General features: G+C 34.8%; 1 protein-coding gene across 5 annotated transcripts in view; it reads left to right on the top strand.

The window, feature by feature from the left end:
• Positions 1–24,788, top strand: part of LOC128224170 (endothelin-converting enzyme homolog) — a 39,447-nt gene extending 14,659 nt beyond the window's left edge. For 3 of the 5 annotated variants that reach the window (XM_052933909.1, XM_052933907.1, XM_052933908.1), the window contains exons 4-20: positions 2,958–3,097; positions 4,341–4,544; positions 5,508–5,627; positions 6,115–6,291; positions 6,893–7,078; positions 7,723–7,815; positions 8,999–9,132; positions 10,160–10,272; positions 10,889–10,998; positions 12,170–12,346; positions 13,204–13,307; positions 14,007–14,117; positions 14,730–14,797; positions 18,192–18,316; positions 19,285–19,452; positions 19,774–19,850; positions 20,820–24,788. In XM_052933909.1, coding sequence (XP_052789869.1) covers positions 2,958–3,097; positions 4,341–4,544; positions 5,508–5,627; positions 6,115–6,291; positions 6,893–7,078; positions 7,723–7,815; positions 8,999–9,132; positions 10,160–10,272; positions 10,889–10,998; positions 12,170–12,346; positions 13,204–13,307; positions 14,007–14,117; positions 14,730–14,797; positions 18,192–18,316; positions 19,285–19,452; positions 19,774–19,850; positions 20,820–20,919 — 2,207 coding nt within the window. In that variant the 3' untranslated portion in view covers positions 20,920–24,788. Of the gene's footprint in view, positions 1–755; positions 909–2,248; positions 2,670–2,957; positions 3,098–4,340; positions 4,545–5,507; positions 5,628–6,114; positions 6,292–6,892; positions 7,079–7,722; positions 7,816–8,998; positions 9,133–10,159; positions 10,273–10,888; positions 10,999–12,169; positions 12,347–13,203; positions 13,308–14,006; positions 14,118–14,729; positions 14,798–18,191; positions 18,317–19,284; positions 19,453–19,773; positions 19,851–20,819 lie in introns of those variants that run through there. The other 2 variants (XM_052933911.1, XM_052933912.1) reach the window with 2 other exon arrangements.
• Positions 24,789–25,007: the final 219 nt, after the last annotated feature.

The following is a 25,007-nucleotide window of genomic DNA, read 5'->3' as shown; positions in this document are numbered from 1 at the left end:
TATATCTATCAACTATTTTAACCGGAAAAGGTTTAGATAAAAACATGAAAATAAAACCTAAATTCACTGGAAATCGTGTCTTTCAATGCTTAAAATTGAAAAAAATCTCGACGGTAGGGGACACCCCTTCCGAGCACACCCCTTCCGCCGCCCCAATGTCAATTTCCTTCCTATGCGCCTGTACTGTTGAAAGTCATTTGATCCTCAATTATTGTTTTATATAATAAACATTTTGTTTTTTGCAAAATGCAACTATTGACTCAATACCCTGTATTTAAGGCTAAAAGCTGCACTCTCACAGATTGAACATTTTGACAACTATTTTTTTTTTGTCTTCGAATAAGCCAATTGATGCGAAAATGAATGTAAACCAGTCATTTAAGACTGCTGACAAAAGAAATAGATCGCAGATTTTTATATTTAAGTTAAAAAATTGATTTTTTATGCATTTTTTTAAACCGTTAGTAACGCTTTTAGCCATAAAACATTCATTTTTGAATGGAAATATGAAAATCTGCGATCTGATCTTTTAATGTCAGCCGTCTTTTTTCACTGGTTTGCAGATATTTATGGATAAATTTTCTCATTCCAAAGCAAAAAAAAATGAAGTTGTAAAAACGGTAAATCTGTGAGAGTGCAGCTTTAAACTCTCCAAACTCATATTTTTCATGGTTGACAGAGCAAAATAACATCCTATTTGTAAATGTCATGGTTGAAAGCTCCAATAACACTGTATACTGTATGATTTCTGTGTTCTATATAGTATAAAGTGAGTTTAACTTACCTCAATAATGGTTGGAAAATGTATTTAAATTTCTACCATTGCAATAAAGGATATAGACACGTTGCAAAATTATGTATAAAATAGTGGACATCTGATAAAGTTTACCTTACGTGATCAGAAAAAGGTTTGATTTATATTACAATAAATGTTTATGATAATGCACTAGCTGAATTATTCAGGGACAGAGTTGATATACTCGGATCTATTGTTATCATATTCGCTTGTTAATCTATCAAGTTAGCTTTGTAATTTGAAAGGCAAGTACAAACAGTTTTATTTCATAAGTGGGTTTATAATGTCTAGTATTATGTTTGTATTTGTGTTTTAAGATCTAAATTGATAAAAATAAGCTGAAAGTGAATAGTTTACATTTTGTTTACATTGTAATACTTATTCACTCTTATTCAAATCAATACATACACATGTAAAGTATAACAAACATATATTTCAAGTGATAAACCTTGAACTACTTACTAAATTATGCATTTATGGTTAAAATTATTTACTGATTACAAAACTATAACTGTGTATTTAGTAGCTGAAAGCACAAAAATATTAAATGATTGGTAAATGCTGAAAGATTTACTGTGGTCTACTATTATATATAAGTCTCATAAGGTAGAAATACCGTGTTTCATGCTCATTTCTTTTGAAATAAACTCGATATCCTTCATAAGAACCATTGATTTCGACATTTATTCATCCTTTTTGGAATATTAAAACAATATTATTAATTGTGGTAAATCTTATATGGGAGTAAGAGTGCATCTTTAAACTCAAATTATTCATTGTGAATGTGCACAATATGAATTAATTAAAAGAGTCAATAAAATAAACATGTTTGTTTGTTTGGATGATTTGAACAGTGTACAATTTATTTCACTGTTAGCATTATGGCAATAAACCATTTTTTGCTAGACTTAAATGTGATTTATTGGTTTGTGCATGGTATTTATAATCTTCCTTGTAATGGTTTACCTGGCCCCAATATCACAAAAATCAAACTCAAGTCAAATCTCAATCTTAACTCATTTTACAACATGAAACCATACGGTAATATGATTAAAAATCTTGCTTGTTTTTATACTTTTTGAAAGCATATTTTCTCATGGAATGTTTTGATAAAAGTTTTTGTCAAATATTTCAAAGAAACTTAAGTCCAGGGCAAAAAAATAGATTTGAGTAATTGTTAAGACAAGGAAATTGTACTCTAATACATTTCTGGCAATAGAATATTATTCCCTTGAAATCTTGACCAAAGGCATAAATCAACATATTACATGATAGAATGCCCTTTCAAAGGTGTAAAATCATCCGTTATTTTTAATAACTTTTCATGCTATGTGGTAAAATGAGTTAAGACTGAGATTGAGATTTGACTTAAGTTTTTTCATGATATTGGGGCCTGATATCCCTAAGTTTTCTTTGAGTTTGGTGATGGGATATTTGTGTTTGTATTTTCAGTTTTCCCATTATGAACATCCTCTGAAGAAAACCTGTTACAGTGACCTTCTCAACCCCTTGACCTTTAAATGCTAGTTCTTACCTTGACCTCTAGCTCATACCTCTGTGATATTTGACCTTGATAAATTGCCATTGAGATTGAGCCTTTGAATGTAAAATCTGACATTGACCTTTAACTAGGCTTCTCAATTAACCATTAAGCTTTGAATGTTAAATGTGCTTCCTGGCTATAACCTCTAATCATATGTGACCTTGACGCATAAATGAATGTGACCTATAATGAGCCAATCCCATGACCTCAGTCCGGTAACGTCTGACAGTGAGTACAGGAGGGGGATAGAGAAGAAAGCTCGTAACAGGATGGTTGCCGAGGGTTACAAGTACCAGGTGCTCTCTTCTAATGGGGATGAAGGGGTTGTGGGTAAGAACATTTCCAGGCTTACAGTTTCCACGACATTGACATTCATAAATTAGAAGCACTGGTAATAAAAAAGGCATATGTGGTGTAATCATTCGTTTTATCAATCTGTTTTATTTATTTGTTTGCATGTGGGATGGAATTTTCATTTCTAATCTTAGTTAAGTATTTTATTTTAGTAAGTTAAAACACACACACTATACTCTTGGAAACAAGCATAGATGTTGCCTTTAGATAATGTTTCGTTTTTATTTAAGACCATTATTCCTTTTTACCCAATTTGTTTTCCAGATCCTATAGGGGATGAGCAGAACCGTGTAGAAAAGAGGCGATGGCAGAAGGCAAAGGGGATTTTTGTGTTTGCAGCCATTGCCATCACGTGTCTTGTGGTGGTCATACTCTTCCAGCACTTCAGCGGCAAATGTGACCAGGTGAAGATAATAATTTCTTTTTCATATACAAGGTCATTGTTGGATATCCCCTATACGCTACTGCGCTATTCATCGTTGTGTACTGTGGGTGATTTGGCTAGGAATATCATGAATAATTAATGAGGCAGTTTCATTGGTTCCGCAAGGAAATCTCTCTTGGGCACAGAATGTAACTTATGTTTTTCCATTGAAAAAGTATATGGGCGAAAGCACAAATTGAACTGGGTTTGCCTGATTACTACAACTTAAACCCAGCCTCTTAGATTACTCACCTGCGGACAAAATTGACAGTAAAAAGTATTTAATTATAACTTGTGATTTCATTAGGAGGATAGTTGTCTCCCCTGCCTCATGCGAGATTTTGTCAGTCAATTTTCCCATGATATGTATGAAGTGTAATGGAAGAAAGTATCGTTGTTGCCGATGATGATATAAGATTTTTCTTGTTAGTCTCCAGCCGTTGCCATCACATGTCTTGTTACAGTGATAATTTTCATTCCTCCCACTCTTCAGGGGATTGTGTGACAAGATGGGGGAATAATTAAAAAAAGAAAGAAAAAGATACTGACCTGACATTCATTAAGTCTTGTGTCTTCCTTTTAGGCTCAATCTCATAACTACCAATTCATTTAATTGTCCAAGTTACTTCAATATTAGCACAGGTTGTAATACTAGCTCTGGTTTCCAGTAGTGTTTTATAATACCCATCAGCCCTGTTTTAATAATATATTTTAGTTGTTAACCACACATGGCTTAAGAATGCTTAGGTGCACCTGTAAAGTACGGGCAGGAAATATGCGATAATGTCCTTATGATATATAATAATTGAAACTCAGTTCACGCCAAAAGCGAGGTTGCGCCTGGTAACTTAGAATCTTAAGCCTTACATCTTTATTGAAACCGGGCCCTGGTACTTTTTACAGAGCTTCAAAGTCAAGGTTTAATCCTGAATTCAGGATTGGTAGCTTTCAACTTCAGTCAATTGTACAGTTGTATGAAATTTTTTTTGCTTAAAAATTTGCATCAAAAATAGTTAAAAAGTACATTGAAATGGTCATAAATAACTTTTGAAGCATTTTCAGAAGGGGTCTTCAAACTTTTACCGTTTTAGGCTCATATCAACTCCTCATACTCAAAAACAGATTCCTCCCTTTTTTAGTTTTGATAGTTAAAAGCTGTAAGAAGCCCCACATTTAATTAAAGTTTCATATTTCCCAATAGTGACATTGACCTGTACTTGCAGACAGACAGTCCATGTACAAGCACAGAGTGTGTGCAAGGTGCTGCATACATCCTCAATAAGATGGACACAAGCATAGACCCCTGTACAGATTTCTACACCTTCTCGTGCGGTAACTGGCTGAAGACCACGCCCTTTCCTCCCTCCAAGAACAAGTATGGTGCCTTCGGGATGATTGATGATGAGATCAAGCAGATTATGAAAGAGGTACAGGTTTTTTCCAGTCTTAAGGACTAGTGCCTCTGCCCTTAAGAAGGAAAATTTGTGTATGGTCTTCTTATAAAAAAATGGGTTTTTTTAAGTCTGAGTCTCATTTTGAGACTCAAGGCGTAAGTAAAACAGGGCCTGGACCATCCATGTCTGGAAAAATATTATGTTAGCAATGCTTTGCCAAATTAAAAATAAAAACAAAGTCATCCAGGGCCATACACAAGTCCTTCCAGTACCATAGTCTGTGTATATAACTACCTGTTTGTTACATTAGATACTAGCTGTTGGAGATGAAGGCGAGTCATCCAGCGCCATACACAAAGCCTTCCAGTACCAAAGTCTGTGTATAAAACTACCTGTTTGTTACATTAGATACTAGCTGAAGGAAATGAAGGTGAGTCATCCAGCGCCATACACAAGTCCTTCCAGTACCAAAGTCTGTGTATAAAACTACCTGTTTGTTACATTAGATACTAGCTGTTGGAGATGAAGGCGAGTCATCCAGCGCCATACACAAGTTCTTCCAGTACCATAGTCTGTGTATATAACTTCCTGTTTGTTACATTAGATACTAGCTGTTGGAGATGAAGGCGAGTCATCCAGCGCCATACACAAGTCCTTCCAGTACCATAGTCTGTGTATATAACTTCCTGTTTGTTACATTAGATACTAGCTGTTGGAGATGAAGGCGAGTCATCCAGCGCCATACACAAAGCCTTCCAGTACCATAGTCTGTGTATATAACTTCCTGTTTGTTACATTAGATACTAGCTGTTGGAGATGAAGGCGAGTCATCCAGCGCCATACACAAGTTCTTCCAGTACCAAAGTCTGTGTATATAACTTCCTGTTTGTTACATTAGATACTAGCTGAAGGAAATGAAGGCCAGTCATCCAGCGCCATACAGAAAGCCTTCCAGTACCAAAGTCTGTGTATATAACTTCCTGTTTGTTACATTAGATACTAGCTGAAGGAAATGAAGGCCAGTCATCCAGCGCCATACAGAAAGCCTTCCAGTACCATAGTCTGTGTATGGATGAAGCAACTATAGAGAAACAAGGAACCACACCCGCACTCCAGGTATGTACATATTTTGGGCTTATGTATCATATTATGAAACATGAATGACTAGTATATAGGGTTGCAAATGAATATTGGAATATTCTAACTGTGAATTTTGTGATTTAAGATCTCCCAATGAATGCAGTGGAATAGAATTTATTCTTTTAAATTTGGGTTGTTGAAAATATTAGTTTTTTTGTTTGAATTTTTTATAGAAATGGGATTTTCAGGGACTAATTTGGTGAGAAAAAAAACTGGGCCAGTCGCTTGGAGAAGAAGCTGGTTACCGGCTTTGACAACGAAGGGTTAAAAGTCACTGGCTTTTACTATAGTAATAGTTTACTACAACTGTTAAGATTAATTTTGGTAATTGAATATTTGATCGAAAAAATTACAGAACATTCAGATATCAATTTTGCCATTTGTTTGCATCCCGACTACTCCAGATATATTACTCTTGTAAAACAGCCATACTGTATAATTAAATAAATTCTCCACACTGCAGCTTATAAAGGATCTGGGCAGCTGGACTCTCACCTCAGACCCCGCCTCTGGTGTGTTTGACGTGGCCACCTGGAATATTCAGGACGCGCTACTCCTGTCACACAGACGTGGCTTCTCTCCCCTGTTCTCAATGTCTGTCAGCACAGATGAATACAACAACTCGCAGTACAAGATCAAGGTAATTTTGCTTAATAGATTGTCTGGTTATTACACTCATTTCTCACTTATACGTCCTGGTGTGATTCCTGATCTTATACAGCAAATGCTGTAAAAACGGTACAAAACGGTAAAATTAGTATGCATATTTTGAATAAACCCTTTATGAGATGTGTTTGGACCAGAAGTCAACAGACCTCATGAAAGACTTTATTAAATGGTTTGAAGTCTTTATCAATATTTTTTGTGATGTAAATTTAGCAGATTTTTTTAACAAACCCACTTATATTTTACCAGACTGGACTGGTACGACTAGATGGGTTTCACAAACTGTTGGTCAAATTACTCTTCAACATTATTTGTTATTCAAGCTCATATTTACTGAATTTTTAAAAAGGGCATGTTTGCATTTACCATACAGGAAATATATTGAACATTGCGCTTTTCATCTAAAATGTATTGTCATAGGAAGATTTGAGTAATGCTGAAGCTAATTTGCGTCTTGTGTAAAACATGATCAGCATTATTGACTTTGATAGGAATGGTTGAAGAACTTCCTTTTTAAATGTTATTTAAAATCTTTAAGTTTTCTTCCCCTTCTAGATGTACTTTTCAATTCACAGTTTGATCAGAGTGGGTTGACACTGGGAGATCGCCGTGAATACTTTAGTAACCACTCAAACTATGCGGATCTGAAGGCTGCCTTCATACAGTTTGGTGTGGATGTTGTCACTCTGCTTGGTGGGGAAACAGATGGACTGAAGGAGAGTATCGGAGATATATATGACTTTGAACAAAGATTGGCTCAGGTACTTGTCCATCATCTTGTTTTCTGCAAAAGTATGGTATGTTTTAATTATGGAGCAAAGATAAAATTTGCTCAAATTTCAGGAAAAAAGTGGTCATTAAAGACTTTTGAGTCTAGGCGTTGGTGGGCTTTAGCAAGTCATAAAATAACATAGAATCAATGTACACCTAAACATTGTGTCTAGCTGAGGTACATGAAGCTGAATTCATATACTGATATTTAGTGTTTAAGTTATCTTAGGACAGATAATCTTCCTTTTTATGACACTGCGGATGGCCAAAATAATTTTTGAGTAGGGCCGATTTGGTCGAAAATAACAGCAAAGAAAGATTTTTTAAGGATGGCCTTATTCAGATTTAAAGGATATTTCATATCATGAATGCTAAGAAGTCAAACTTGCATTCAATATTATGAATTGCAGGTAAATTCTTTCCAGTAGTGAAGTGATTTGTTTTAGCCCGAAGATAATTAAACTGTTTTTGGACTAGTAGAAAGTTTTAAATTTTCCTATGATATACATAGAGTCAGGCTTGTGTGTGTTCAAAGTTTTACATAAGAATGTACAGATGTGGGCTAGTGTTTAAAAATCTGAATTTTTAAGGCTGGAAGTGTATTATTAGTAATAGGACAGAGTGAACATTGTAGATCCAGATGTCGAAAGAATCATTGCTGGACCCGGTGAAGAACTACCACAACATGACTCTACAGACTTTCCAGAGCTCGCTCATGGGAGAATGGGTAGGTTATATCTATATAGAGAGAGTCACAAGGTAAGTGCTGTTTTAGGGACAAAGTTTACCTGGCAAGGCGGAGGAATTTATCAAGTGAGCCGGGTGTCACTTTTTTTTATTAAAAACAATTTTAAAGCTGCACTCTCACAGATTGACTGTTTTGACAGCTTTTTTTATTTTTTGTCCTGGAATGAGCCAATTCTTAATAAATGACTTGAAACCAGTGACACGAGACTGCTGAAAAACAAGCTGTTTTTCATATTTACTTTAACAATTGATGTCTTATGGCTAAAAGCTTAACTAACATCAGAAAAAATCAATTTTAAGCAGTTTCCCAAAACGATTGAGATCTGTTCTATTGTGAGTTATCTTTTATGAATGAATTTAATGCATTGATGCCAAAATCAGATGGTTTTGAGACAAAAACTAAAAACTGTCAATCTGTGAGGGTGCAGCTTTAAATGGTAACAAGTACCTTTTTTCAGCTGACAAGTGTTCGTGATGCCACAGCTTGTTTACAAACAATCATGCATACTGAGTAGATTGAATCAAACAGTTCTTTATGGTGTGTGTTAGCTTTCACTTGCTGCAGTCATGTTAATGCTTTATTGTTTAAATTATCCTTGAAAAAATTAAGGCACAAGCTGCTATTTGCTTGCCATATTTCAAATGAGAGCATATTATATGTACAGGCATATTGAAATCTGACAAAAATCGAGATATGCACCCTACTTGCTGTATGCTGTCACAAAAATCAGTTAGAACTTGTGTCTTTATGGCACAATCATGTAATTACACTTTTCTTTATGTAAGATGACATGTGAGAGACAGCCCTACTATAGTAAATATGACAGAAGCAGCAATCATGACATCATGGTCTCTTGTGAAAGAAAATAAAATGGTGGCACTCAGGGTGTGACATGTTTCAAAATTCATTGGAACTTTCAAGATTAATTAAGTTACCTAAAGATGTCCAAAATTGCCCATTTCGAAATGCGATGATGCCATGGTTCATTTAAGGAATGAATTGTGGGATTCACAATCTGAAAATATCCAAAGATGTTGCGTATATCAGAAAATATTCGTATTTGCCAAAAGGCAGTTCATTTTAAGAATGTTGAGGTGTGAATATTGCACTCATGACACAAAAAGCAACGATGTTTAATTATTTTTGTTATCTGTATTTTTAGCTGAGCCTGGATTCATACATGCGAGGCATATTTGACGGCCTGGATTCCGATGTTACCATGGAGACAGTGGTGATTGTCTACACTCCGGATTACTTTCTCAAACTGCAAGATGTCATAAAGAAAACTAGCGAAGAGTGAGTGAAGTGGGTTATAAATAACAGACTGTGCAAATGCTGTGTGTATCTGGTGGGGATTGAACCCACAACCTCTCACTCTGCAGGCAGACACTACTGCATTGCTATTTATGCAAGCTCTATAGCCAGACCGTGTATTTAGTGCTTTTATATACATATTGAATACCTGCTTACACATAACCAACTCTATAGTGTGACATTTTAGGGTATTGGCCATCTGTAGAGTGTGACATGCCACATACACCATGAGCTGCTTGTAGAAAAACTTCACTGTGAATTTCAGGGTCTTGGCCATTTTTTGGATGTGACATGCCACAGACACCATGAGCAGCCCGAAGAAAAACTTCCTAACATGGTACTTGACTGTGAATTTCAGGGTCTTGGCCAACTGTATGGTGTGACATGCCATAGACACCATTAGCTGTCTGAAGAAAAACAGCCTTACATGGTACTTAATTATGAATTTCAGGGTCTTGGCCAACTGTTTTGTGTGACATGCCATAGACACCATTAGCTGTCTGAAGAAAAATAGCCTTACATGGTTCTTGACTGTGAATTTCAGGGTCTTCGTCATCTGTATGGTGTGACATGCCATACACACCATTAGCTGTCTGAAGATAACAGCCTTACATGGTACTTAATTATGAATTTCAGGGTCTTGGCCAACTGTTTTGTGTGACATGCCATAGACACCATTAGCTGTCTGAAGAAAAATAGCCTTACATGGTACTTGAATGTGAATTTCAGGGTCTTGGCCAACTGTATGGTGTGACATGCCATACACACCATTATCTGTCTGAAGAAAAACAGCCTTACATGGTACTTAATTATGAATTTCAGGGTCTTGGCCAACTGTTTTGTGTGACATGCCATAGACACCATTAGCTGTCTGAAGAAAAATAGCCTTACATGGTACTTGACTGTGAATTTCAGGGTCTTCGTCATCTGTATGGTGTGACATGCTACAGAAACCATGACCTACCAGAAGAAAAACTTACTAACATGGTGCTTGACTATAAAATTTCAGGGTCTTGGCCAACTACTTGGTTTGGCATGCTGTAGAATCGCTGATGGGATATTTGCCCAAGCCGTTCCAGGACGCCTCTTTGAAACTGGAAAAGGTTGAGAATGGGGTTAAAGGTCAGAGTCCACTCATTCTTGTCATACCTTATTAAAATCAAATAAACTGCTAGTCTTTGGTATGAAAGAGAATGACCCTCATTGTAAAAAACATCCCAGCTGTATGTGTAAACGACTTGAAGAATAGGAACACTTATATATGGTGTATTGATATTTGATTAATATTGAGGATTGTTTTACGGGTCTGTTAATTAATCAAATTTTGTCATTGAAAAGCAAAATGTTAAATACATAACTACCTGTGTTGGACATTTGTAAACCTCTTGACACACATTTGTAAAACTACTGGTCTGCTTGCACTGTGAACTTATCATTTTCTAATGCTCCATTTGGTCCCAGTTTTTCAAGCATCTTAAAGCATAATAGGTTGAAGTACAAAATTTCACTTAGCCAAATCCCTTGGATTAAGATTAATGTTCTCAACAAGAACATAATTATCGTAATTATCTTGTAAACAAATGACTAAAAGACTCAAAACTCTTTAAAAGTAAAAAAATACCCACTTTATACCCAAAACAAAAAGAGTGAGCTTAGCTTTATGCTGTTATATGACACTTTGTTTTCGAGAATTTATGGGCTATTTGGAGTTTACACCCAACAATTTATAATCCTTTAGAGTTACCCCCCCGCTGGAAGCGCTGTCTAACCAAGGTGACCTCTGCCCTCGGATTTGCAACTGGTGCCCTCTATGTGCAGAAACACTTCAAGAGCAGCAGCAAACAAGATGTAATGTGCAATAGAAATTTATTAACTTCTCCTGTAATGTTAGGAACAAGTTATTTCGGTATCCCTTCTATTAAAGTGGACCACTTGATTAGTTGAGTAAGTGATTCAGCAGCACTAAAATCTGTTTGTGATAGTGTTATACTCATTAGGATTACTAAAAATCGAGTGAAAGTTGTATGTATACTTTGTGCAATAAAATGTTTATGTTGGTCTAATTACATTAATTTTTTGAAATTCTTTGGGATTACTTAAAAACCATGTCATAGTAATAACTATACTTTATGCAATTAATTTTATGTTATGTTGGTCCTTTAAACATTATCGTTGGGATTTCTTAAAAATCATATCAAATTAATAACTACTTTTTGCAGTTAACTCTATGTTATATGGTCATTTTAACAATTTTAATCGGTATTTCCCCTGGCCCATTGGGGATGTTGGTGCCGATATCCCTTTAAAATTTATTTCTAGGCAAAATTGGATTTTACTTTTGTTAACTATTGTATTTACTATTGACACATTTTCCTTAACTGGGAAGAACCCAGCCTCATTCGGAAAATAGTGGAAAAAGACATTTGGTATAGCGTTTATAGGTGTTTCAATCAGCGTTATTTGTTTGTGGAATGGTGTATTGTGAACGGAAGCAGCTGCTGCACTAAGATAATGACTTCTTTATTACAATTTGACATTTTTTTGTGGCAGGGCTTATAAGCTTTTAATAAAAATCTGACAGAATTGAATAACAGTCAATGCAAATCAGAAAACATGGTTTATTTTGGTAGGCAGGAAAGGAATACCTTTTGGACAATATAAGATTTGGATATGATTTGTGTACAATGGGAGTTTTAAATCAAGAAGACGGGCACCTAGAGAAAAAAAGATATTTTAACGAGTCCCAAGCTACTGCACTCTTGTTAATTTCAAACAATGCTTTAATCTAAAACATACGTCAAATTGCATCGTTTAAAATTGAAGTAACATTATTTTTCAAACAGACAGGAGAGGAGACACATTCCTAACATACCCCTTGGCCGACCAATATCTCTCAAGAACTACTTTGGGGAAATCCTGTTATTTATTATGTTTGCAAACCTGAATAATGGTGTATCAAGGGTTGTATTCAGAACATGATGCATAACACTATAATTTTAGTTTTAAATGCCTAATTCAGGTTCAGGAATTATTTGATGAGGTGCGGTCCGCCTTCCTTAGTAACCTAGACGACTTGGCGTGGATGGATGACACAACTCGAGATTATGCACGGGAGAAAGCACGCGCCAGTGGGAGCATGCTGGGATACCCTGAATACATCACAGACACCAAGCTGCTTGATGAACACTATGAAAATGTAAGGGTCTTGTTAAAAATTGTATTCCCTGTTTATTAAATAAATCAATGTTAGATACACTTTGTGATAATAACAGTTATATAGTGCCACAGTTTTAAAACCTTCTATTTTAATTTGATTGAAGCATAGAACATTTTTAGTGATTTATAAAGCAAGGTATTTGTGATTTGGTGAAAGATAGAAAAGAACCAAGGTTTTTTATTTCGCCTGTGTAGCTTCGCAGATAAATATTTCCGCTTTCTAACTTAGGCATATTTTACCCAATCTTGACCAAACTTGGCAGCACTGTTGAATAGCGTATACATGAGACTTTTTTTTAAGCTTTGTGTAAGAATGTTATATGTAAGGCTTAATAAAGGAGTGACACACATGCAATAACAAGGTATCCTGATTGGTAAAAACTGCATTGAACTTTTTTCTTAACAACTTTGTTAAACCTGCACTCTCACAGAATTACCGTTTTGACAACTTTTTTATTTTTCATCTTTGAATGAGCAAATTTTTGCGTAAATATAATCATACCAGTTATATAAGAGTGCTGACCAAAAACAGATCGCAGATTTTTATATTTAAGGTAGAAAATTATTGTTTATGCATTTTTCTTAAACTGTTAGTAACCACACTAATGATTTAAGCCATAAAACATTAATTTTCGAACGGAAATATGCAAATCTGCGCTCTGGTCTTTTGTCAGCAATCTTTTATCATTGGTTTGCAGATATTTATGCAAAAATTTGCTCTTTCCAAGTCAAAAAAATAAAAAAAAGTTGTAAAACTGGTATATCGGAGAGTGCAGCTTTAAATACAAAAGCGAAACAAAAATATGCAATGATTTATTCAAGTAAGATCATTTTCAGCTTACCTTAGTAGAAGGGAAGTTCTTCGAGAGCAGGATTGCAATAGGCATCCATGGGAGACAGAAAAATCTGCAGCATTACGGCACAGTTCCAGATAAGACAGAGTGAGTTGAAAATTTGGGTATCAAAAAGTGCTGTCATTTATTAAGAAAATAACGGTTTCTTAAGCATTAGAAATTGCTGTTACTACAAGTCAATGCCTGATCAAGAATTATATTTTCAGTAAGATTTGTATTATAGATAAATTTGATTGCATCACTTTTAAGCTGATTTTCATATGACAGAAGGGTCAGACATTAAAATTGAGATTTTCTTGAATAAGCCGAAATACTACCTTATATGTTCTTACAGTTTAGGATTTCCTTGAACATTTAGGAAGAAACGTAAATGAGATTTGTTTTGAATATTTTCACATTAATATTTGAATTGTGCACTGAATAGATGTCAATACGATTTGATAGCTGAATACACCTCTATTGTCAATTTTGGTTCATGATGTTACGCTTAAACTGCCTCCAGAAAACTGCACCCTTATCTGTCAATCATAGTTTCTAAATGCTCATGCGCAGAGGGCAGAGTGATTTATGCGCAATAGACAACTTTACCAAATCATGTAGAAAGACAAAATACTGTGTATGAAAATAAGTGTTTATATCACTGTCAAATCTGCTCTACATGATATGGAGCTGCAGTAAGAATGGTGAATCTGTACCAGTGATTGGCCCACAAATATGTGTCAACAACCAAGTATTATATTCACAATGAAATTGATGGTTTTCTCACCATGCTTTCCTTTTTTCCAGGTGGGAGATGTACCCGACAGAAGTGAATGGGTACTACAGCCCTGACTTTAACCACATAGCGTTCCCTGCTGGCATACTGAGGCCCCCACTGTATAACCCCACATCACCAAAGTAAGGACCTCGACAATTGCAATATACAATTTTTTTTACCAAAGTTTGTGGGCCTCAACTCCGATTTGAAAGTGACTATGTACCTGAATTTTTTGAAATGATGATTGCCGATTGTTGAGAACTAGGTTTTAAGTTAACAAAGTTGTTAATGTCATTATTATGAACGCTTCTCATCGAGGCGACCTGGATTTGCTTCCTAGCCTAGGCTCATGTGGATTTGGTTTTTGGTCACCATGCTATACAAGTGGGTTTTCCCTGGGTACACTGGTCTCCTGTGTACCACAAGACACACTCTCTCGTGCAATGAGAGTGATTAATATAATGTGGTAATAACTTGTTTCACAATTATTATGAAATATATAACTTAAAACAAATGGATACACTTGTTAATAGCTGTATCTATAACAGGATTTGTGACAGCTTGTTCATATAAAAAATGCGAGGACATCATCAACTACTTCACAGTTAATAGTTCTGAACACTTGGCCCAATGAATAATAAATAATGAAAGATTTTCTGCTTGATATACTTGAGGGGAAATGGGAGTATTATTATTTTGTATTTTCAGTGTCAGATGTTATGTTTAACTAATAATTTGTGTGCTTGTTTCAGGTCTTTTAACTTTGGATCATTTGGAATGATTTGTGGCCATGAATTGACCCATGGCTTTGATAATAAAGGTGAGATGAAGGGAAAGACAGCAAGCAGTAATTTATGAGGCATTCTTAAAGTGACACTCTTATTCAAAATCAATACATGCACAAGTATAATAAATATAAATTTTGAGTGATACATCTTTTACTAATTACTCAATAATGCATTTATAGAAAATATTAATTACTGATTACAAGATTGTAAATGAAAAATTAAAAGCTGAAAGCGAAAAAATATTAAATGATTTGTGAGTGCTGAAAGACTTAGTTTGATCAACTATCGTCTCATAAGGTAGAAATACCATGTTTCCTTCACCTTTCTTTCAAATTAAACTCGGTATCCTTCATATGAAACATAGTTTTTGACATTTATTATACCTTTTTTGTATATTAAGCAATGGTATTAATTGTGGTAAATCTCATTTGGGAGTTAAAGAGTGCATCTTTAACATGTTGTCATCGGTTGAGTTAATTGCAAATAACACTGATTCGATTGATATCATTGTACACTAAATGATTTACAAGAGGGATAGCATTCTTAGAACATGTTAAGTTATTTCCTATCTTAAGTCATTTCCTATCTTCAGTCATTAATCATATGATATAATAATTTAAAAATATATGCATTACTTTATTATACCCCCACAAACGAAATTTGAGGGGGTATATAGGAGTGAGCTTGTCGGTCTGTCGGTTTTCATGGTTTCCGGACGATAACTCATGAAAGGCTAGACAGATTTGAAAATTTTTTGGTACACTTGTGTAACATCAGAAGATACAGGTCAAGTTCGATATTGGGGCTGGTTGGGCCAAGGTCAAGGTCACTGTTACTAAAAATAGAAAAACGGTTTCCGGACGATAACTCATGAAAGGCTTGACAGATTTGAAAAAAATTTGGTACACAGGTGTAACATCAGAAGATACAGGTCAAGTTCGATATTGGGGCTGGTTGGGCCAAGGTCAAGGTCACTGTTACTAAAAATAGAAAAACGGTTTCCGGACGATAACTCATGAAAGGCTTGACAGATTTGAACAATTTTTGGTACACAGGTGTAACATCAGAAGATACAGGTCAAGTTCGATATTGGGGCTGGTGGGGCCAAGGTCAAGGTCACTGTTACTAAAAATAGAAAAACGGTTTCCGGACGATAACTCATGAAAGGCTTGACAGATTTGGACAATTTTTGGTACACAGGTGTAACATCAGAAGATACAGGTCAAGTTCGATATTGGGGCTGGTGGGGCCAAGGTCAAGGTCACTGTTACTAAAAATAGAAAAACGGTTTCCAGGCGATAACTCATGAAAGGCTAGACAGATTTGAACAATTTTTGGTACACAGGTGTAACATCAGAAGATACAGGTCAAGTTCAATATTGGGGCTGGTGGGGCCAAGGTCAAGGTCACTTTAACTAAAAATAGAAAAACGGTTTCCGGACGATAACTCATGAAAGGCTAGACAGATTTGAACACTTTTTGGTACACAGGTGTAACATCAGAAGATACAGATTGGTACACAGGTGTAACATCAGAAGATATAGGTCAAGTTCGATATTGGGGCTGGTGGGGCCAAGGTCAAGGTCACTGTTACTAATAATAGAAAAACGGTTTCCGGACGATAAATCATGAAAGGCTTGACAGATTTGAACAATTTTTGGTACACAGGTGTAACATCAGAAGATACAGGCCAAGTTCGATATTGGGGCTGGTGGGGCCAAGGTCAAGGTCACTGTTACTAAAAATAGAAAAACGGTTTCCGGACGATAACTCATGAAAGGCTAGACAGATTTGAACACTTTTTGGTACACAGGTGTAACATCAGAAGATACAGGTCAAGTTCGATATTTGGGCTGGTGGGGCCAAAGTCAAGGTCACTGTTACTAAAAATAGAAAAAACAGTTTCCAGACGATCAATCATGAAAGGCTTGACAGATTTGAACAATTTTTGGTACACAGGTGTAACATCAGAAGATACAGGGCAAGTTCGATATGGGGCTGGTGGGGCCAAGGTCAAGGTCACTGTTACTAAAAACAGAAAAACGGTTTATGGACGATAACTCATGAAAGGCTAGACAGATTTGAACAATTTTTGGTACACAGGTGTAACATCAGAAGATACAGGTCAAGTTCGATATTGGGGCTGGTGGGGCCAAGGTCAAGGTCACTTTAACTAAAAATAGAAAAACGGTTTCCGGACGATAACTCATGAAAGGCTAGTTTTTCTTGTCAGCAGTGTAACTTCTAAATTACCCAACAGATTTAAATAAAACAATACATGCATGATAAAAGAAGATGCAGTGTGCAGTAACCTTGGAGTTATGGCCTCTTTTCAAAGGAATGGTTTGCCATTCCTGTGTCCAGGCGGCATTTGGGGGTATTCGTCACTCCTGTGACAGCTCTAGTTGATATTGTTTTTATTGAATAAACAACTTTTATTTCAAAAACAGTAATACTTACATGTACTTTTTAATTTGACTATGAAGAATTTAAGAAATCTTCCAAAATTTAGAAAACCTCATGTTGTTTTATAAATACCGGCCCAGAGCTGTACGGACTGCGAACAGGATATTAATTATTGGTACAAGGTCTTAGAAGTATTATTTTTTACATTTGTCAATTGAATCACTATTATTTCAGGCAAGATATTTTGTATGTGTCACAGGCTGTAAGAAATATGCAGGCAATTCAGAGATGGAACTTGGGCCTCCTTGTTTACAAGGCAAATGCTTAACAACCTGGGTCAGAGCCATTACATGTCTGATAGCTTACATGTATACTAAGTCTTCCTTGTTGAAAGTACTCTCGATATTAAAAGATTTAAAATGAAAATTGCTCAACATTTAATGATTGACTATGAAAGATAATATAAAATGGAATAATAGAAATTATGTTTGCATAAAGATAAATCAAATTATATTCTAAGAATATTTCTTTCTACTTAGCTACAAGATGCCATTTCTAATGCGTTCGGATACATTTCTTGTTGTCGTTAACCATGAGATTTTGTGCACGTCGGAAACGAGACAAAATTTAGACCACGTGGCTAGATCTCACATTAGTTGAACTTACATTATGGAAATTTGACTTTTGGATGAACAAGCCCGAATTCGTATACTTTTGCCTGGCATCAACATTTTTAAGAAGCCCTGCTATATAAAATTCGTAATTTTAACAAGCCCAGAACACATTTACCAGTGCAGGGCTTAGGTCTTGTGTTATTTTTGACAACTGTAGTTCTTTCTCTTTGGTGATACTCTAGCGGCCGCTACAATTCCAAACACAGTCCATATGGTAGTATTAGGTATAAGGGATATAAGTTAAAACATCAAAACATGTGTACAAGTCTGTGAGTTAATCCAATGTTGCATTTGATTGCCATTGCCAATACAAGAGTGATTATATATTTGTCACCCTTCACTTCAGGTCGTTTCTTTGACAAGGATGGCAACATGCGAACATGGTGGACGGACAAGTCGTCCCAGAAGTTTAAGGATTTCTCCCAGTGCTACGTAGACTTCTACTCCAATTTTACTGTAGAAGGAACACATGTAAGTGGACTGACAGATTTGATGGCATTTCTTTTGATTTTGTATTAAGTCTCATTATTAGCTACTTGTTTATTGGTCAATGCTGAGAAAAAATATTCTGTAGTTGAAAGAAAACCCATCCAGCTAATTTCAGCAAACGGCATGCCATGTATGAGTTGAATAATTTGCTGAGAAAGAGCTAAAAGAGACATTTTTAAAATTGATCAATATCGGTCCACATCTCCTGTTAATATAGACACATTTTTAGGTCAATTATCATATGAAACCTTTTGTACAATACACCTGTATAGTTGAGGGGGTGGGGGAGGTGTGAACGTTCAATTTTTGTTACACTAATGGGAAATATATACATCAGCCTCAGTTAAAGTGACACTCTTATTCAAAAATAATACATTCACATGTATAACAGACATCAATTTTGACTGATAAACCTTCAACTACTTACTAAATAATGCATTTATGGAAAATATAAATTACTGATAACAAGAATTTAACCCTGTATTTAATGGCAGAAAGCGCAAAAATATTAAATGATTGGTGAGTGCTAAAAGATTTACTATGGTCTACTATAGTCTCTTATGGTAGAAATTCCACGTTTTATGCTAATTTCTTTTTAATCAAACTTCGTATCCTACATAAGAACCATTATTTTCGACAATTATTCATCCATTTTGTAATATTTAAACAATACTATTAATTGTGGTAAATCTTATTTGGGAGTAAGAGTGCATCTTTAAAGAATTAGTCTTGGTTGTGTACCATAGAGCGCAATGTGCATAGGAATGCATAATTAATGACAGACGGACAGGACCCGCCGTTTATATACCCTCCCAGAAGACAGGTACTTTTGTTGAGGTGGGGATTCAGGCATATGACCCCTGGATAGACATTCAAATTGTCTTACCACTAAGGCATGGATCCACCACTGAGAATAAACTTGTATATTTGTACATGCTTCTTTTATACAGTTGAATGGAGAGACAACCCTGAGTGAGAATATAGCCGACAATGGCGGTATGAAGATGGCATACCTGGCCTGGAGGGCGTGGAAGGACAAGCACGGGGGAGGGGACTCCCTCGACCTCCCTGGGGTTACCTACACCCCTGACCAGATGTTCTTTATAGGCATGGCTCAGGTAATGTCATCATTATAATTATAGTGGCTTTTTTTGAGGTAGGCCAGATTGTGTTGAATTTCCTGACCTTGTTATCCCCTACCGAACAGCAAAGGAATATAGTAATGGTAGGCGTGTGCACGTTTATCTGTGTGAGTAATCTTGTCCAGAGCGTTACTAGAAACAACTGAGGTATTGACTTCAAGCTTCAGATACAGATAGATCTCATCTCATATCTTTCAGTACAGGACACTGACATAAATTATTTGTTTATGCCATTTTTACTACAAGACCTCTGTCACTGGTCATATGATTAACATTTCCTTGTATTTATACCTGTAGTTATGGTGCACTCACTACACTCCGGAGTACATGCAACAGGCCATACTGACCGATGTCCACTCTATAGCCAAATTCAGGTAAAAACATTATTTTAATTTGTAGTTCATCCATTTTTCAAAGGAAAAAGTCACTCTATGGTCATAGCCTTAGTGTTTTTATCATCAAATATGGGGGCATTCACACTTTTTACCCTTGGCCTAAAAAAAAATACATTTGGTTCGGGTTACCCGACCCTACATACGGAATAGGCGCCGACCCTACCGTTTTTATAGTCAGTTTAAAAAAAAAAACAAAAAAAACTTTTATTTTTTGGTTTTTAAATATTGAGTTTAAAACCTTCAATGCTTATACAGGAGATGACACCGTTCTCCAATTGAAAATGACATTCTTATATAAAGCCTAATAAAATAAAAAAAAAGCCTACCTACCCTACCTATTTTTGAAAAAGGATGTAACCCTAACCAAACAAATTTTTTTTTAGGCCCTTTCAAGATATTGAAATGAAATATGGTACACAATTTAGAGGGGACAATATACATATGTATATCAAGACCCAAAACTCGAGCTTCATTAGAGTTATTATCCTATTTTTCAAAAAAAACAGCAACAGACAAGCTTGGTGTTCACACAACTGTTCTCTTGTTTATTAATATATTAATTAAATTGATTTTAATTGCTTTAAACAAAATTTAAAATCAAATAATTACTATTTTGCTTTCAAACATGTGTATGAAAAGATGTGTAACTCAAAGGTTCTTCTTTGCAAAAATGGCCTAGTTAGAATAAACATAAAAAATAAAAGCAATTGCTACAGACAGATTGCAGAAAATGATTGAGAGCAACTATACACATTTTTCAAAAAATGAAAATGACTTCTGATGTATTTGATTTCATGCTTAACTTTGTTCATGTCTCAAAATATGCTGATTTGGTTTTTGAGAGATTCATCATCAAAGTTAACTAAATCAAGGAAAATGGAGAGAAAAGCATTGTAATTTTGGTGGTGTATTAGCATATTATGCATAATTTGTAATAATCTATTTCAGGGTTGTAGGAACAATGCCGAATTCCAAATATTTTGCTGAAGCCTTCCAGTGTCCAAGTGGATCAAGCATGAACCCTGAACACAAGTGTAAAGTGTGGTGATGCTTACCACACGATTCTGGGAATAAAAATGACCTAGGGGACAGATCAGCCATTTTATCAATGATCGCAAGATGTTATGAAAAATATGTTTAAACTTAGTTTGGCTGGAACTATTTTTGAACATTTATTTAGATATACAAATTGAATTTTGTATTCAATTTCTAACACTCTGACACTAACTATTCAACAAATATAATCTTGCGAAATTTGGTTTTTCACCTGTGCATAAGATGGCCTAATTTAGAATTTGTCATTTAGTGGGCTGATTGCTCAGAACCAACACTTTGACACTAACTATTCAACAAATATAATCTTGCGAAATTTGGTTTTTTACCTGTGCATAAGATGGCCTAATTTAGAATTTGTCATTTATTGGGCTGATTGCTCAGAACCTCGTTAAAGTTCACAATGTCATGAACGTCATTGTTGTAAAGCTTTACTGCTCTGGGAAATCCATAGATCCACTTCTGATCTGCATTATCTCTAACAAGATTCGAGACAACTGTTTCAGCTGTGCTTGATTTATTTAAATATATGAGTACATGAACAAATATTTCACCTTTAAAAGATACCAACGATGTTAACTTGAACAAAGTTCGGCCCATTGTGTATATACCTCTCAGGCCCATTTAGTTTTTTTTTGCGGTTATCCCTTCAAAGGCTTTTGTGGCATTTTGACACACTTTATTTGCCATTTATTTTCATTTCGTTTTTGATAAAAAGTGTTGTAAATTATCATATTCATATTGGATACATAACTTGCTTTATTTAGCATTCCCTGATAGTCTTATAAAGTGATGTGGGGGGGGGTCTTTTATTTTTATTGTCTTAAAATACATTAACCAGAAGCCAGGAGAAACCAATGTGGTTGTGACTTGTGACAGAAAAAGTATTGTAATTTATCATATTCATAGTGGATACATAACTTGATTTACTTAGCATTCCCTGATAGTCTTATAAAGTGATGTGGGGGGGGGTCTTTTATTTTTATTGTCTTTATTTTTATTGTCTTAAAATACATTAACCAGAAGCCAGGAGAAACCAATGTGGTTGTGACTTGTGACAGATTATTTTTTTAATTGATTTATTTTTATATTACATCCAAGTTGTGCATTCCATTTTTGTTATTGCTTGTGTTTTGACCTTTGTTTAGATGTTTGGTTATGACATTGAGATGTTTGGTTATGACCTTGAGATGTTTGGTAACCTATATGACCTTGAGATGTTTGGTTATCTTGAGATGTTTGGTTATGACCTGGATATGTTTGGTCATGACATTGAGATGTTTGGTTATGACCTTGAGATGTTTGGTTATGACCTTGAGATGTTTGGTTATGACATTGAGATGTTTGGTTATCTTGAGATGTTTGGTTATCTTGAGATGTTTGGTTATGACCTTGAGATTTTTTGGTAACCAATATGACCTTGAGATGTTTGGTGGTCAATTGACACTGAGATGTTTTGTTGTGACCATGGTATGTTTATGATTCAAATGTGGTTGTGACTAGTCATTTATTTATTTCATTTCTTTTGATAATACATCTAGGTTGTGCATGCTATTTTTGTGATAGTTTTTTCTTTAATATTTGAAATGGCCTTAATTAGGTGAAATGTAGCTGAGCATCATGGCTTTGTGAGGGGGAGACTGTAAATTGCATATGTTTGGAATCTCATAATGTAAGAAACTAGAATTGTGTCACATGTAACCTCGTTTATGTATATAACCTATGTCTGATTTCTTTTATGATTTTATATGTTCAGTTCTTGTTTCTAAGCTGTACTTAATCAATACTGTATAATTCTCAGACTTATTTAATATCTTCTGCAATGAAACTCTGTGATTCTACGTTATTTTGTTTTTACCTTGTGATTGTTATTGTTCATTGATTGTTAATTTGCTCGCAATTTTCATATGCTAGCAGAATAAAAATCTGTGCATGCAAAAATACACCAGATCTTAAATAATTCCAGAAAAAACAACTTTTAAAGATGACTCCATTCTGAATGTTGTCACCAGCTTTGAGGTTGTATCTCACTGTACAACAGCTCCATTTATTTGTCAAATCAATATGGTCACCATCATGTCATCATTGAATGACTGTTTTAGGCAAATTTTGTATTATGCACAGTTTTTGTTTCCGGCTAGTATATACATGTATAGGTATACATGTGCTATATGACTTCAATGTTTCATTGATTAATTTATGTTTGACTTTAGTGATGTTACAATTTAGGTTAGATCCATTTGTCAAATTTAAGTGCCTTTTATAAGAGATATGTGTGATTTTGTCAGGGAAATTGAATTTTGTGGAGGCGGTCTCATTATCAAGATTTATCCACCCAAAAGGAATAAAAATACAACAAATTACTATGTATTTATAGATAGGTGTGGTTGACTAGTTTGGAGACATAAACTCTCAGACAAAATGAAAACATTCATTACAGGGCTGATTTTCACTGACAACGTCACATGATGCAGGGATTCTTAAGTTGAGCAGTAATCGTAAACTCAGGATTGAGACCCTTAAACTTAAGTCTATTGTACATTTGTCAGGATTGTTTTAATAAAAACAAAAGAAATTTTTGACTGTTTGTGGCATTTAATTCTATGAAGGCGCCACCCTTCCTTATAATTAGTTCCTGTAAAAACTCGTTAAAATGCCAAAATTACACAAATTTTGCAAACAAATAAGTGAGCTAAGCTTGATCTTGTTCGAGAAATTGTGGTCAGGTGTGAAACAAATTGAACCAAAATATGTCTTGAACTTTTGAATTACTCTGATAATCCATGGTTGTTATGGCAACAAAATACTTGTCTTAAAGGGAACACACATATAGGTTTTTAATATCTTTGAAATTTAGTTATTTTACTTATTTTATGAATAATCACTAATCAGCAACTGATTAACTGACGTGAACAAAAGTTTGTTTATCCAACCTCATGTAATTAAAAATAAATTAAATCAATGTAATTACATTTTCAAAAAGTTACTAATACTTTCGTCAAAAATGTTTATTTTCTGTCACATTTTAAAGAACATTGGAGCTCTCATATGATACAATTGTGATGTTTTATAGTTGAAATATGTACTTTGTTCACGCTGCACACAATTTGTTTCGATATTTGATCCATTTGAAACGTAAACCATCCTTTTAATGCCACACTCTCACAGATTGACAGTTTTGACTTTATTTCTTTATTTGTCTCAGAAAAAGCTGATTTTGGTATCAATGCCTTCAATTCAATCATATAAGATAACTCACAATAGAACAGATCTCAATTCTTTTGGAAACTGCCGAAAATTTCATTTTTCTTAAAGCGTAACTAATGCTTTAGTCATTAAATATCAATTTCCCAATGTAAATATGAAACATTGCAATCTGATCTTTTGTAAGCAGTCTTGTATTACTGCTTTCCAGTCATTTTCGCCAAAATTTGCTCATTCCACAACAAAAAAATAAGAATTTGTCAAAATGGTCAATCTGTGAGAGTGCAGCTTCAATGGGTGTCTAATAAAAGTATTTTTTATACTAATATCAATACATTGAACAGACTGATTTGATCTAACTGTTTTGAATTATTAATGCCCTTTAATGTTCATGTAGATGTGTTCTGTTTGTGAATGTACATGTAGTTCGACTCTTTTTGCCACTTCAAATGCATTCGGTGAATACTGTCATTTCCCTGTGCACTTCAAATTGACATGAAGAATGAGAAGATATGTTATTTTTACTTTTAGTTGTAGTTTATTTATAGAAAATTTTCTTTTGATTTGTCATTGCGTGAATACAGGATGCTATTGTATATAATGCTCATTCGATCATTCAGAAATGCAAAGATTAATAAAAAAAAACAGTTTTAAATAATATATTGGTTGGTTGTTTTTCTTAGAAAATTTAAAATTGTAATTGATTTCGCCCACATGGAAATTTTGGTGAGTAATGAATAAACAAACTTAAAGATGCACTATTACTCCCAAATAAGATTTAACACTTTTAATACAATTGGTTTAATATACAAAAAAGGATGATCAAATGTCGAAAACAATGATGCTTTAATACATGTATAAAGGATACTGAGATTAATT

Source organism: Mya arenaria, chromosome 17 (genome assembly GCF_026914265.1).
Source record: "Mya arenaria isolate MELC-2E11 chromosome 17, ASM2691426v1".
NCBI lineage: Eukaryota > Metazoa > Mollusca > Bivalvia > Myida > Myidae > Mya > Mya arenaria.
This window is presented reverse-complemented; position numbering and strand designations above follow the sequence as displayed.